The sequence below is a fragment of the Salvelinus namaycush genome, chromosome 3 (assembly GCF_016432855.1).
Source record: "Salvelinus namaycush isolate Seneca chromosome 3, SaNama_1.0, whole genome shotgun sequence".
Lineage (NCBI taxonomy): Eukaryota > Metazoa > Chordata > Actinopteri > Salmoniformes > Salmonidae > Salvelinus > Salvelinus namaycush.
The window spans coordinates 21,757,917-21,773,022 of NC_052309.1; the positions used below are offsets into that span (position 1 = coordinate 21,757,917).

General features: G+C 46.5%; 1 protein-coding gene across 1 annotated transcript in view; it reads left to right on the forward strand.

Annotated features, from left to right (window-relative positions):
• LOC120045070 (kinase suppressor of Ras 1-like) overlaps positions 1-15,106 on the forward strand; it is a 35,862-nt gene that overhangs the window by 13,412 nt on the left and 7,344 nt on the right. Inside the window, 7 exon segments of the mRNA XM_038989921.1 lie at positions 7,516-7,663; positions 7,930-8,439; positions 13,181-13,250; positions 13,545-13,628; positions 13,788-13,849; positions 13,949-14,058; positions 14,152-14,314. Coding sequence (XP_038845849.1) covers positions 7,516-7,663; positions 7,930-8,439; positions 13,181-13,250; positions 13,545-13,628; positions 13,788-13,849; positions 13,949-14,058; positions 14,152-14,314 — 1,147 coding nt within the window.

A 15,106-nucleotide genomic window follows, 5' to 3' on the forward strand; every position in this document is an offset into this window, starting at 1 on the left:
TTGAATGCTGTATGGGGAATTACATGCCTAAATGTGACTCTTCATGTGAAAGGATTGTTAGGATAGCAAATGTGGAATATAGCCATCCAAGTCTCGTGGGTTTGCAGCCTCATGGATCTTAAATCATGCAATTTAGTGTCCTAAGAAATTATACTGTTGTAACCAAGAGCAATTTCAAATGGCAGATGATGCATTTTTTGTCTCAGTTTTGAAGCCACAAACCAGGAATGTTTAACACATTTCAGAGAACAGGCTGCTACTGTGTGTGACCTTGACTCACCATTTTACAGTCCAAATCAACAGTCTGAAATCCACTGCAGGAGCCCATACAGAGAGGCTAGACCCCTGTTGGCTGCTGCTCTGTGTCTGCATGTCCTCAGCTCTCATTAGGTCCCTCAGGCATGTGCTGTCCCAGCCAGCCAGGCTGGATACAAGCTACTAGCTAGGCTAGGCTGTAGCCTAGCTATGGCCAGGCCTGGAGGGGGCAGGTCAGAGGAGAGTGGTGCTCTGTTGTCTACTTACTAGTGTTGTTTTGGCTGAGAGGCTCCCGTCACATTCCACACACTCTGGATGGACCCCAGATACGGCACCACCCCTAATCCATCGCGCTCTCACTCCCCCCAGCTCTCATCATTGCTCTATTTTTACTCATTGGCCAGTGAGTGATCTGTCAGTGCCCTGTGAACCGATTTTGGAAATATAGACCTGTAAACACACAGCATATGAAGTTTGTATTCCAAACTTCACTTTTTGGAAGCTGTTCAATAGACAACTTTCCAAGTCAAATTTGCTCTCATTCTCTGCTGTATGGTTCTGCCTGACAGAAATGCATACAGTAACATATTTTTGATGTTGTAGCTATTGTGATCTGCTCTAAGGAAAACAAGTTGGCTTAGACATCAACATTACTTTTTGGGGGGGTCCAAGGTTCCTTAAAGGATTTTGTATCTTTAGCCGTTAGTTTTGCAATTAAGTCAAATGGGCAATCACAGATTATCATGATATTTTGCCTCAAATCCAATATGGTGTCCAAAATCAAATTTGGCTGCAATAATAACATTTGATGGAGGTTAAATTACCTTTCAATAAGAATTTTGCAACTGAGGCTATTTTTTCAGAATTGTGTACAACACTCATGCCTATAAAGACTGTTGGTGTGAATCAATTTTATTCTGAATCCATTAAGGCCAACACGATTACACTCAAACACATTAACCTGTATATAAGTAGCCCTTGTTAATTTTGATTGTGTTATTCTGTCTTTAAAATTGTTTCTTAAGGCTTTTGATATATCTAGGACTGTGAGTGGCACTGCCATACCTCTTTTGTGTTTGAATAGCCGACGCCAACAAATTTTTCAATGTGTGTATTCATGTTTTAATCTCATTCACACACTTACAGCATATCAACTATGGGTAATTCCACAAAACATAATAACAAGCCTTTCACGACCCGTGGTGGAAAAAGTACTCAATTGATATACTTGAGTAAAAGTAAAGATGCCTTGATAGAAAATTACTCAGGTAAAGTGAAAGTCACCCAGTAAAATATTACTTGAGTAAAAGTATTTGGTTTTAAATATACTTAAAAAGTAAAAGCATAAATCATTGCAAATTCCTTATATTAAGCAAACCAGACAGCACAATTTGTGTGTTTTTTATTTATTTACGGGTAGCCAGGGGCACACTCCAACACTCCGATATAATTTACAAACAAAGCATTTGTGTTTAGTGAGTCCGCCAGATCAGAGACAGAAGGGATGACCCGGGTTTGTTCTCTTGATAAGTGCATGAATTGGACCATTTTCCTGTCCTGCTAAGCATTCAAAATATAATGAGTACTTTTGGGTGTCAGGGAAAATATATGGAGTAAAAAGTACATTCATTTCTTTAGGAATATAGTGAAGTAAAAGTTGTCAAAAATATAAATAGTAAAGTAGATATACTGAAAAAAACTAAGTAGTGCTTCAAAGTATTTTTACTTAAGTACTTTACACTACTGTTCACGACACAAGGACAAAGTAGCGTAACCAAGTTACAGGAAAGCAACCGTAATACATTTGGCCGTGGGTGGTTGGCATTGATTACGGACTGGGGCAGGCCCAGCAGGAGATGTGGAGAGTGACAGAACCTGTGAGGGTGACCTCGGGTTACTGAAATGTTAGTTAGAATGTAGCTAGGTCATAGGCTATGACTAAGAAGCGTTGGCTGTGAGGGATGTAGCACAGCTCCACACATATACAGTTGAAGTCGGAAGTTTACATACACTTAGGTTGGAGTCAATAAAACTTCACAAATGTCTTGTTAACACACTATAGTTTTGGCAAGTCAGTTAGGACATCTACTTTGTGCATGACACAAGTAATTCTTCCAACAATTGTTTACAGACAGATTATTTCACTTATAATACACTGTATCACAATTCCAGTGGGTCAGAAGTTTACATACACTAAGTTGACTGTGCCTTAAAACAGCTTGGAAAATTACAGAAAATGATGTCATGGCTTTTTTTTTGAGTCAATTGAAGCTGTACCTGTGGATGTATTTCAAGGCCTACCTTCAAACTCAGTGCCTCTTTGCTTGACATCATGGGAAAATCAAAAGAAATCAGCCAAGACCTCAGAAAAATAATTGTAGACCTCCACAAGTCTGGTTCATCCTTGGGAGCAATTTCCAAATGCCTGTAGGTACTACGTTCATCTGTACAAACAATAGTACGCAAGTATAAACACCATGGGACCACGCAGACGTCATACCGCTCAGGAGATGAACGTACTTTGGTGTGAAAAGTGCAAATCAATCCCAGAACAACAGCAAAGGACCTTGTGAAGATGCTGGAGGAAACAGGTACAAAAGTATCATTTTCCACAGTAAAACGAGTCCTATATCGACATAACCTGAAAGTCCGCTCAGCAAGGAAGAAGCCACTGCTCCAAAACCGCCATAAAAAAAGCCAGACTACGGTTTGCAACTGCACATGGAGACAAAGATCTTACTTTTTGGAGAAATGTTCTCTGGTCTGATGAAACAAAAGTAGAACTGTTTGGCCATAATGACCATCATTATGTTTGGGGGAAAAAGGGGGACGCTTGCAAGTCGAAGAACACAATCCCAACCGTGAAGCGCTGGGTGGCAGCATGATGTTGTGGGGGTGCTTTGCTGCAGGAGGGACTGGTGCACTTCACAAAATAGATGGCATCATGAGGAGGAAAATGATGTGGATATATTGAATCTCAAGACATCAGTCAAGAAGTTAAAGCTTGGTTGCAAATGGGTCTTCCAAATGGACAATGACCCCAAGCATACTTCAAGTTTTACCATCCTAAGGTGCCTCTTGTTTGCCATAAATGTCCATATAGGGATGTTGTGATTGCTGCAGTTTCCCAGACCAATGCATGAGTCACCTCAGTATGAAAGCTCATTCTTCACATAAGTCCAGTTCAGGTGTCACATGGGCTGGCCAGCCATGGTTGGTAGCCAAATGTGTACATATGAGGACAATGCACGCCCTGTAAGTTGATAGCATTTATTGTAAATGAGTGTCAGGTTGTGTTGGTTCATTATAATGAACTCCTGCCTTATGCACTTGTGTGGTTGCATTCACCATCACCCAGTCAAAATACACAGAAACCCCTGGGCAGACAGGCAGGATGGTGGACATGATTGTCTGGAAGAAGCAATGTGCCAGCTCAATCCAAACAGGATAAAAGTGCACCGGAACAATCCAATGGTCACCTTGTGCGAGAGAGGTTTTTATGGTTAAAAAACTTCACGCCAGGGTAAGTCTATACTTAAGTGTTTCTAAAATTCCGTATGGGAAAAATGAATGGAGTAAAAACGATTGGAACCATTTCCCTGTTTGCACACTAGATTTTATGGGTATTATGACACCTCCACTGTGAGGCTCTATAGCCACTACATAAAAAAACATGTGTAACAGTATGCATTTTTGTCAGGCTAGACCATACAGCACTGAATGAGAGCAAATTTGACTTGAAAAGTGATCTATTGAACAACTACCAAAAATGTACATTTACAGGAGTCATAAATATTAACAGTTGATATTTCTGCCTATTGTATCCGTGTGTTTACAGGTCTAAATGACTAAAATGTAAGATATTCTAATGCTGTTTGTTTGTGTATGTAGGGCAGACAATTGACTTCTTGTATTCCAAATTTGAGCAATATCAGAGCTAGCAATATTCTGTTACATGAGCCTATGTAACCCCCCCCCACACCCCCAATTTAACCACTTTTGCAGTAAAATATATTTTTATACGACCATCCATTTATTATATGGAAGACCTTAGAGATCTGGAAAAGCATGGTTGCACTTGTTTTACAACAGGTAGGAGTATCTCAAAAGCTAAAGCCCTTTTTGAAGATTGGCCACTAGCCTAACAAGCAAGGCTTACATAATGTTACATAACCAGCCAAATCTGTGGAAATCAAGTTGGGAGCCTCTTGCAGGTCTGTGTGTATCTTATGGTCTTAATTGAAAGTAATGCCAAAAGCCTCATTGTGACAGCGCTCCTGGAAGCCATCCAACTGGATGAGCCTGCTTCTACACGTGAATGTAACCCAGACCGAACATATCCGAGAAACTGAAAATGCTTTTTGTTACATAGAAAATGAGTATTTTCTTGTCTTAGATACAGTATTTCCAGAAATATCTTCTTAGCTTGTTGAGGCTGGTGAGACAATGGTTTTAGCTCTGTAAGGTTACAGGGTTCATTCCCATCCACACAATGTGCTTCAGGCCAGCAGGGGCTCCTCCTGACTCTGTGATCACACCTGTGTTGAACTTGAGGGTTAGACCTGGCCAGTGAGTCACAGACCCTGGAGTAGCCAGGCTGACATCAGCACTTTATGGGGAGAAGGCGGACTGTAGCCCACTGTAGTCATACTCACACACTTACCCCAACCCAGCCAGGTCCTCAGTATCCCCTCTTCTCTCTGTGTCTCTGGCTACCTCACAGACTGACTGAGCTGTGTGCCTAGACCTGTACTGGAGGAGGCAGGGAGAGTGGGGAGGGAGAGGAGGAAGGGAGGGGCAGGGAAGGACGAGCCAATGGCTTGGCTAAGAGGGAGGGAGAGGGGGGAGGGAGAGGAGGAAGGGAGGGGCAGGGAAGGACGAGCCAATGGCTTGGCTAAGAGGGAGGGAGAGGGGGGAGGGAGAGGAGAGGAGGAAGGGAGGGGCAGGGAAGGACGAGCCAATGGCTTGGCTAAGAGGGGGGGAGGGAGAGGAGGAAGGGAGGGGCAGGGAAGGACGAGCCAATGGCTTGGCGAGGGGGGAGGGAGAGGAGGAAGGGAGGGGCAGGGAAGGACGAGCCAATGGCTTGGCTAAGAGGGAGGGAGGGAGAGGGGGGAGGGAGAGGAGGAAGGGAGGGGCAGGGAAGGACGAGCCAATGGCTTGGCGAGGGGGGAGGGAGAGGAGGAAGGGAGGGGCAGGGAAAGACGAGCCAATGGCTTGGCTAAGACGGAGGGAGAGGGGGGAGGGAGAGGGGGGAGGGAGAGGAGGAAGGGAGGGGCAGGGAAGGACGAGCCAATGGCTTGGCTAAGAGGGGGGGAGGGAGAGGAGGAAGGGAGGGGAAGGACGAGCCAATGGCTTGGCTAAGAGGGAGGGAGAGATGGCTGGATAGTGGGGTTATTGGTGGTGTATGACTTGAGGGTTGTGGAAGTAGTGGATTCCTCTCGCTGGAATGAGTAGATCTCTTCATCATGTTAACTCTTCCACATGGTATGTAAACAAAGCTACAGCTCAATAATTCTGTAAGTATATTTTAAATCAAACGTGTTCTATCCGGTTGTAAAAAAAAAATGGTTTCTGGAGGCAGAATTTTTTTAAAACTTAAATGGTACAGAAACAACATGGCTTTTCCTGCTGTTATGACCTTCATGCCATTTTAAAGCGTCCAATTTTTGGCGGTGTGCCACTGTTTTTTGCTCATTGGACATTGTCATTTCACACAGCTGTTTGGGTTTTGACTGCGCATGTCTAATCCCAGGACTGTGTTGGGCAGCCTGCAGAGTGTTGGGTTTGTTTGTTTAGATGAAGGTTTCCTGATGGTTTGTGCCAGTGGTGATCCAGCCTGAAGCACTAGACCCGGCTGTTTAGTGAATCTCTTCTCCTTGTCATGTCTCCTGGTTGCACAGCTTGTCCTGAGGACATAGTTATTGGTTACAGCTCACCTTTGAGACATAGGGTGGTTCGGGGAGTCGGGAGTGGCTGGTAAAATAGGCTGTAATATAGGGTAGTCAACCCATAGATGAGAGGACAAAGGTATGTCTGAAGTACGGGCATAACAACTCATGTTTTTAGACAGCGTAATGTATATCCAGGTACACAATGTTAGAATGACACACTTCAAGAAGGTGACTGAAAGTCCTAAACCAATACAGGCAACAACTCACAGGCTTGCGAATAATTTCAATTCCAAAACTATTGCCACAATAGTTATGTTCTATTGACCATGGAATACATTTTCTCACCATTTTGCATTAATTTCTCATTTGTGTGGTGGATTTGAGTGCACACAAGTAGACTGTGAGTGATGCACAGAGAAACTACTGGGAATGGAAGGTGTGTACTGTTTGCGACACAAACACAGTCACGCTGCTGTGCCACCACCTACTAATGGAATCAAATCTCTATTTCTAGCCAGAAGATGGAGCATTTGTTCGAAGACCCTCATTGTTCCGAGTTTCTTTGTTCTCCTCTAGGTGGAAGGACCCAGGGGGCTTTGGCCAGTCAGTCAGTCAGTCTGTACTTGCTGGTCTCAGCTCCTGTTCTGGCCTGTCCTGTCCTGCTCTGTGGATATATCTGGAGATAGATGTCTGTCTGTGCTGGCTGGTTCTGGTTGATGAGAATGAACAACGATCACCTTTTGTGTCTAGCATAGGCGAGTTGGATACTAGCATACTAGTGTAAGATGTATACGTCTGCCTCCCGAGTGGCGCAGTGATCTAAGGCACTGCATCGCAGTGCTAGCTGTGCCACTAGAGATTCTGGGTTCAAGTCCAGGCTCTGTCGCAGCCGGCCGAGACCGGGAGACCCATGGGGCGCCACACAATTGGCCCAGCGGCAGGGATGTCCTTGTCCCATCGCGCACTAGCGACTCCTGTGGCGGGCCGGGTGCAGTGCACGCTGACACGGTCGCCAGGTGTACGTTGTTTCCTCTGACACATTGGTGCGGCTGGCTTTCGGGTATAGTGGGCACTGTGTCAAGAAGCAGTTCGGCTTCGCCTCTCCTGACCTTTGCCTCTCCCGACTCCGTACGGGACTTGCAGAGATTCTGGGTTGAGACAAGACTGTAAGTACCAATTGGATACCACGAAATTGGGGAGAGAAAGGGGTATAAATGTTTTCTTTTATTTTAAAAATTATCCGTGGTTATGTTGTATTTATCCGTGCTCTATCACGTTGTACTGTATGGAGAGGTCCGACTGGATAGTGTGTGGTGGTACTGATCACTCACCTCCTCCTGACCTTGTCTCTCTCTGCTCCTCTCGCCAGGCGGTGCCGGTGAAGCTGTCCTTGGATGCCTTGCTGCAGATGCCAGGTTCTCACGTGCGGGAGACCATGAGGAGACTGGGCTCCAGTTTAGAGGAGTGTTCCAGGCTCAGCGCTGCCCTCTCCTGCCTGAAGAGTGCCACTGAATCAGGTGGGTGTCTGTCTGGCTGGTAGGCTGTCTCTGTCTGTCCGTCCCTTGGAGAATCTGCCTGATCTGACCTGTCTCTGTGGAGGTTTACTGACTGTTAGTCTCAGCGCCAGGCTGGTTCTGCTCTATTAGCCCTGCCAGCAGCAGCAGGCTGCCACCCAGGGTAAGGTTATGTTGTAGGACAAAAGACACTAGGTTAAGGGGTTGTGGGGTGGAATGTGCTAGTATGACTAACAGGTCTGTAACCCTTTTCTGTGTCTCCCCTATAGATGGAGAGCTAAGAGAGGATGGGGGGCCCTGGTTCTCTGAGCCCACCCGGCGAGAAAGTGGCTCTCTGCTGCTGCCTCCCGACCAGCTTTTGGGAGGGATGGGGGGTCCAATGCGCCCCCACAGCCCCTCTCCTCTTGCTCGGCCCCCCACCACCCCATCCACTCCCTCCACCCCCTGCACCGCCTGTGCCCATCCCCGGTCCTTCTCCGTGTCTACAATGCCTGGTCCCGAGGCCCACGGGGCGTACGTTTACGCTGACAGCCCCCTCACAGACCCCTTCCCCCTCTCTGCCGCCCGACAGGGGCGACTCCACGGGCACAACTCCACCCCGCCCCTCACCCCGCCCTCCAAGAGACGCCACAGGCTGAAGCCCCCCTGCACCCCGCCGCCCCCCTCCCGCAAGGTGCTGCACCTTCTGCCCAACATCACCCTGACCCGCAGCAAGAGCCACGAGTCCCAGCTGGGGAACCGCATCGAGGAGCCGCCAACCAACAAGTAGGTCACTTCTTGTTCCCGTGCCCTAGGCTTTGTGTGTGACTTCCAGTCCTTTATGACCTAGAGTAATCATGGTGGTCCCCTTGTCGAGAGATTTCTAAAAAGTTATTTTGCTTGCGTGTGTGAGGTCATTGTGACCAGTGTCTGGGCAGTTTTCCACACTGCTCAAAATCTTGGAACAGTGTTGAATATAGGACACACCTCCACCCTATTATGATGTTACAACTGGATGTTTAAGGGCAGGGCTTTTCACACACACTTGTACTCACACACACACACATCATATCCTGCCTGCTGCTGCCTTAATGTGTATACGGCCAGAGCTAATCCCCACAGATTCCCAGAGATGATGAGTAATGCCAAAACAGGAAGCTTTTCTATGGCCTGATTCTCAAAGCAGGGCAAGACACACACATACAGGTTATTAAGTACACCACCCCCTTCACGAAAGTGTGGCCGTAGCTTGCTATATAAAGCAGGCAGACAGGCATCGAGACATTCAGTTACTGTTCAATTGAACGAGAATGGGCAAAACGAGTGACCTAAGCGACTTTGAGCGTGGTATGATCGTCGTTGCCAGGCACGCCGGATCCAGCATCTCAGAAACAGCCGCCCTCCTGGGCTTTTCATGCAAGACAGTGTCTAGTGTTCACCGAGAATGGTGGACAAACAAACAAACATCCAGTCAGCGGCAGTCCTGTGGGCCAAAACAGCTTGTTGATGTGTGAGGTCGAAGGAGAATGGCAAGAATCCTGCTGTTCTGGAACCAAGCTAATAGGTGGGCCACAAAAAGACAAATAATGGCGCAGTACAACAGTGGTGTACAGAACGGCATCTCGGAACTCATAACTTGTCAATCCTTGTCACGGATGGGATATTGCAGCAGATGACCACACCGGGTTCCACTCCTATCAGCTCAAAACAAGAAGTGGCTCCAGAGGGCACGCGATCACCAACACTGGACAATTGAGGAGTGTAAAAACATTGCCTGAAACATGACAGCAAGTTCAGTTTACTTGAGTAGCCTGCGCAGTCCCCAGCCTCTTTGGGATGAGATGGAACGGGCTGTTGGCAGATTGAATGTACCGCCGTCCAATCTGCAATAACTGGAACATTTCCGACATTTCCGAATGTCCGAATGTCCCAAAGTAATTCAGGCTGTTCTGGAAGCAAAGGGGGTACTAGATGAGTTTACCTATTAAACACACATAAACTCAGCAAAAAAAGAAACGTCCTCTCACTGTCAACTGCGTTTGTCAGCAAACTTAACATGTGTAAATACATGTATGAACATAACAAGATTCAGCAACTGAGACATAAACTGAACAAGTTCCACAGATATGTGACTAACAGAAATGGAATAATGTGTCCCTGAACAAAGGGGGGTTCATAACAGTCAGTATCTGGTGTGGCCACCAGCTGCATTCAGTACTGTAGTGCATCTCCTCCTCATGGACTGCACCAGATTTGCCCGTTTTTGCTGTGAGATGTTACCATACTCTTCCACCAAGGCACCTGCAAGTTCCCGGACATTTCTGGGGGGAATGGCCCTAGCCCTCACCCTCTGATCCAACAGGTCCCAGACGTGCTCAATGGGATTGAGATCTGGGCTCTTCGCTGGCCATGGCAGAACACTGACATTCCTGTCTTGCAGGAAATCACGCACAGAACGAGCAGTATGGCTGGTGGCATTGTCATGTCAGGATGAGCCTGCAGGAAGGGTACCACATGAGGGAGGTGGATGTGTTCCCTGTAACGCACAGCGTTGAGATTGCCTACAATGAAAACAAGCTCAGTCCGATGATGCTGTGACACACCGCCCCAGATCATGATGGACCCTCCACCTCCAAATCGATCCCGCTCCAGAGTACAGGCCTCGGTCTAACCCTCAGTCCTTCGACAATAAACGCGAATCCGACGATCACCCCTGGTGAGACAAAACTGCGACTCGTCAGTGAAGAGCACTTTTTGCCAGTCCTGTCTGGTCCAGCGACGGTGGGTTTGTGCCCATAGGCGACGTTGTTGCCGGTGATGTCTGGTGAGGACCTGCCTTACAAAAGGCCTACAAGCCCTCAGTCCAGCCTCTCTCAGCCTTTTACGGACACTCTGAGCACTGATGGAGGGATTGTGCGTTCCTGTTGTAACTCGGGCAGTTGTTGTTGCCATCCTGTACCTGTCCCGCAGGTGTGATGTTTGGATGTACCGATCCTGTGCAGGTTTTTATTACACGTGGTCTGCCACTGCGAGGACGATCAGCTGTCCATCCTGTCTCCCTGTAGGGCTGTCTTAGGCATCTCACAGTACGGACATTGCAATTTATTGCCCTGGCCATATCTGCAGTCCTCATGCCTCCTTGCAGCATGCCTAAGACACGTTAACGCAGATGAGCAGGGACCCTGGGCATCTTTCTTTTGGTGTTTTTCAGAGTCAGTAGAAAGGCCTCTTTAGTGTCCTAAGTTTTCATAGCTGTGACCTTAATTGCCTACCGTCTGTAAGCTGTTAGTGTCTTAACGACCGTTCCCATGGTGCATGTTCATTAATTGTTTATGGTTCATTGAGCAAGCATGGGAAACAGTGTTTAAACCCTTTACAATGAAGATCTTTGAAGTTATTTGGATTTTTACAAATTATCTTTGAAAGACAGGGTCCTGAAAAAGGGTCCTGACATTTCTTTTTTTTCCTGAGTTTACTAACGCATATCAGTAATATCCTGTTTGTAATGATGTTGCATTAGTGATGGAAAGCTCAGCCATAATGAAACCTGACTAGACAGAAGTATTTAAACAGGACTGATACTACAGCTTAATGATACATACATTATGTACATGTATATAGAAGTATACCCTATGACCCCAGACCTAGCCTGTGAGGACACTGATGAGTGTGAGCGGAGGCATAGGGAGTTACAGACAGACGTGGCCTTCTCCACTGTGTGGAGCCCAGAGAAAGCAGGCGGGCAGGCAGTGGGGCTGTGTGCTTCTGGATCAGCCCTCTTTATTCCTGACCAGGAAGAGGACGCAAAGCCCTTTGGCCTGTGCTCTGCTAAGCTCTACTCCCCTGTGGTGGAGGGTGTGGCTCAGTCTTCCCTGTGCCTGTTTTTATTTATTTAATTGTATTGTCCTCCAAATGGCAGCAGGTAGCCTAGTGGTTAGAGTATTGGGCCAGTAACTGAAAGGTTGCTGGTTCGAATCCCGAGTCAACAAGGTGAAAAATGTGTCTGTGTCCTTGAGTAAGGCACTTAACTCTAAAAGTCACTCTGGATAAGAACGTCTGCTAAATGACTCAAATGTTCAATATACGTGTTGCTGTATGCCAAGGCATGCTGCTACTGCCTCCCTCCCTGCCTGTCTTCCTCACCTCTCTGACACTTACATAACATTGTTCATACAGTATGGCCATTAAATAATTATCTCTGGTGAAAGATGATCTGTATGGAGGCCCATTTTGGATTGTCATTGAGTAATCCAGTGTTGACTGTGTGTTGATATGAGGGTGTGAGGGCAGCAGTGGGCCACTGTACTGACGTCCCAGAGTTGTTTGTTCCCCTCAGGTGTGCAAAGAAGAATAAGTTGTTCCTCAATGTTCAGATCAATGGGAATGGCTGTGAGGACTCACCCTCCCGTTCCCCCCACCGGGCTGCCCGCACCCCTGGGGTTTCCACCCCTGCCCCCGCCCCCTACACCCTACCTGGCACCCCTACACTGATGGAGGAGCATTCATCTCACCTCAAGAGTGAGTACAAATACATTTTGACTTACCCCGTTTAGGCTATATGTAAGGAATCTTCACTGAAATAGATTGGTAAATGCATGGTGAATTACTCAGATGAAATAGACCGTTTGTATGTGTGCTCTTTGTAAAGAGCCGAATGTATTTCCCAGTAGCTGGCTGTAGGGTCACAGTAGCCGTCCCAGTCTGGCTGAGAGTGGTTCTGTCAGTAGATTGCTGGGATTGTTCCATCTGAGGGCTGTGATGTGTTGGAGGGAGCGTTTTCTGTTCCATTGGTTCTAGCGAAATGACATTACTCTTCCAATTCATTCGACAGCTTAGAGAGAAATCTAACACTCCCACAAAGTCGTGTGTGTGTGCAGTTGCATGCGTGCCGTTTCGTGTCTGTAATGATTCATGTGTAGGAGCGTCACCTACCAAACCAACGTCATTAGGTCTCACGCAAATTCGTTTTCACTTGTAAAATGAACAGTAAATGTTTTTCATTGGTTTGGCACATAGTGTATTTGTCCATAATGATTAATGTGTAGGAGATTCACCTACCAAACCAACGTCATTAGGTCTCACGCAAATTCGTTTTCACTTGTAAAATGAACAGTAAATGTTTTTCATTGGTTTGGCACATAGTGTATTTGTCCATAATGATTCATGTGTAGGAGATTCACCTACCAAACCAACGTCATTAGGTCTCACGCAAATTTGTTTTAACTTGTAAAATGAACAGTAAATGTTTTTCATTGGATTGGCACATAGTGTGGCAAGTTATAAGCAACATCAACACTAGGGTTGCAAAATTCTGGGAATTTCCAGGAGTCTTCCAGCAGGGATTTCTGGAAATCCTGGGAATTTTGGGAAAGGTAACAACATTTTGCAATTCTCTAAGCACCAGTGATTTCATTTTTGATAGTAGCCACTAAACTTCATAAATAAATTGCCATATCTGTGCTAATACTTAATGTTTAGGCAAATCCTCCTCTGTCTAGGTTCGTTTGACTACTAGTGTTTGACATCTCTCTCTCTCTCCAGATAACATGGGGTTGCACCGTGGCTCCCCACAGGCAGTGAGGAGAGACATAGGCCTGGCCGTCACTCACAGGTTGGCAACTACCTCATGTCATACACCTTACATTTACATTTACGTCATTTAGCAGACGCTCTTATCCAGAGCGACTAACAAGTACATACATTCATACTTTTTTTTTTGTACTGGCCCCCCGTGGGAATCGAACCCACAACCCTGGCGTTGCAAGCGCCATGCTCTACCAACTGAGCCACACGGGGCCTTTAGGCCAGAGACTACCATGATACAAATGTCAAATATACTTTAAATCCACAGTATATAGAGCAAAAAAGGATTGATGGTTTAAGTAATTGAGGATTCTGTGTGAAGGTTTTCCACCAAGTCGTGGCTGTCCCAGACGTGTCAGGTCTGTCAGAAGAACATGATGTTTGGTGTGAAGTGTAAACACTGCAGGTGAGTGGAGTAAGGAGAGGAGGAGATGGAGGAGTCTCTGAGATGTTCTGGTGTTGGATTGAGTGTCTCGAAGTTGTATTTTTTTTGCATCGATCGTAATCTTCTTTTGGTGATCAGTTGTTCTCTACTGTTCTCTGATTGGTGGTTTCCTGTCTGCAGGTTAAAGTGCCATAACAAGTGTACTAAAGAAGCTCCCTCCTGCAGAATCTCTTTCCTGCCAAGTAAGCCCTTTCTTGCTTCTCATGTTCATCCATGGATTCATGGTTTACCCATTTGATTCAACAAGCATTAGTGTAATGGTCCCAATCTCTTCTTTCCAGTCACCAAAATCCGGAGGACTGAGTCTGTGCCGTCTGACATCAACAACCCTGTAGACCGGCCATTAGAGACACCACAGTTTGGCACACTGCCAAAGGCCATCACCAAAAAGGTAGATATTGGATATTACATCACACCTTTGATGATAATGATATGCATGGTGCTGTTAGAACAGACAAGTGTGTATTTCTTCTCCTTCGGTCAGGATCACCCCCCTGCGCTGAACCAGTTGGACTCCAGCAGTAACCCGTCCTCCACCACCTCCTCCACACCCTCCTCCCCTGCCCCTTTCCAGAACCCTCCCAGTGCTACCCCGCCCCCCAACTCCTCACCCAAGGTCCACCGGGACAACCGCTTCCACTTCCCAGGTAGGTCCCTGACCGTCAGTCACACGCCTATGCAAATACAGGAACACACACAATCACCTCAACAAATACACACAATCACCTCAACAGATACACACAATCACCTCAACAGATACACACAATCACCTCAACAGATACACACAATCACCTCAACAGATACACACAATCACCTCAACAGATACACACAATCACCTCAACAGATACACACAATCACCTCAACAGATACACACAATCACCTCAACAGATACACACAATCACCTCAACAGATACACACAATCACCTGGAGTGTCTCCCTTTCTCTCTCTCACACTCTCTCACATGCAAACACACAAATGAATATACACACATGCAAACACACAAATTAATATACACTTAACCACACAAGCATGTCCACTGCACAAAAATAAGCCAGCATACTCCCACTATCAAAGCGCATGCTTGCATTGTGTTCTTGATTACACAGAAGGTCTCCCTGAGTCACATTTCCTGTTTAGCGAATGTTGAACGTTAATCGTGGAATGTAATGGCCGGGCAGCAGTGGTCGTCCTCCCTCTCTCTCCCTCTCTGCATTAATACCACTCCTCAGGGGGGTGGGAGTGACTGGGGTTATTTTAACGGCTACTCTAACCCAGAGTCTCTCTCTCCACTCCATGCTTGTTGGTTCTTCCCTGTCTTTTCCCTAAGCTGCCTGCTACTTTCAGCATAGACAGCAGTTTATCTTCCCTGGTGAGTTTACAGTACGGTCCCAGACAGACTGTTGTGCTGCGCTCACACCTGCCCACGTCCCCAGCCTTG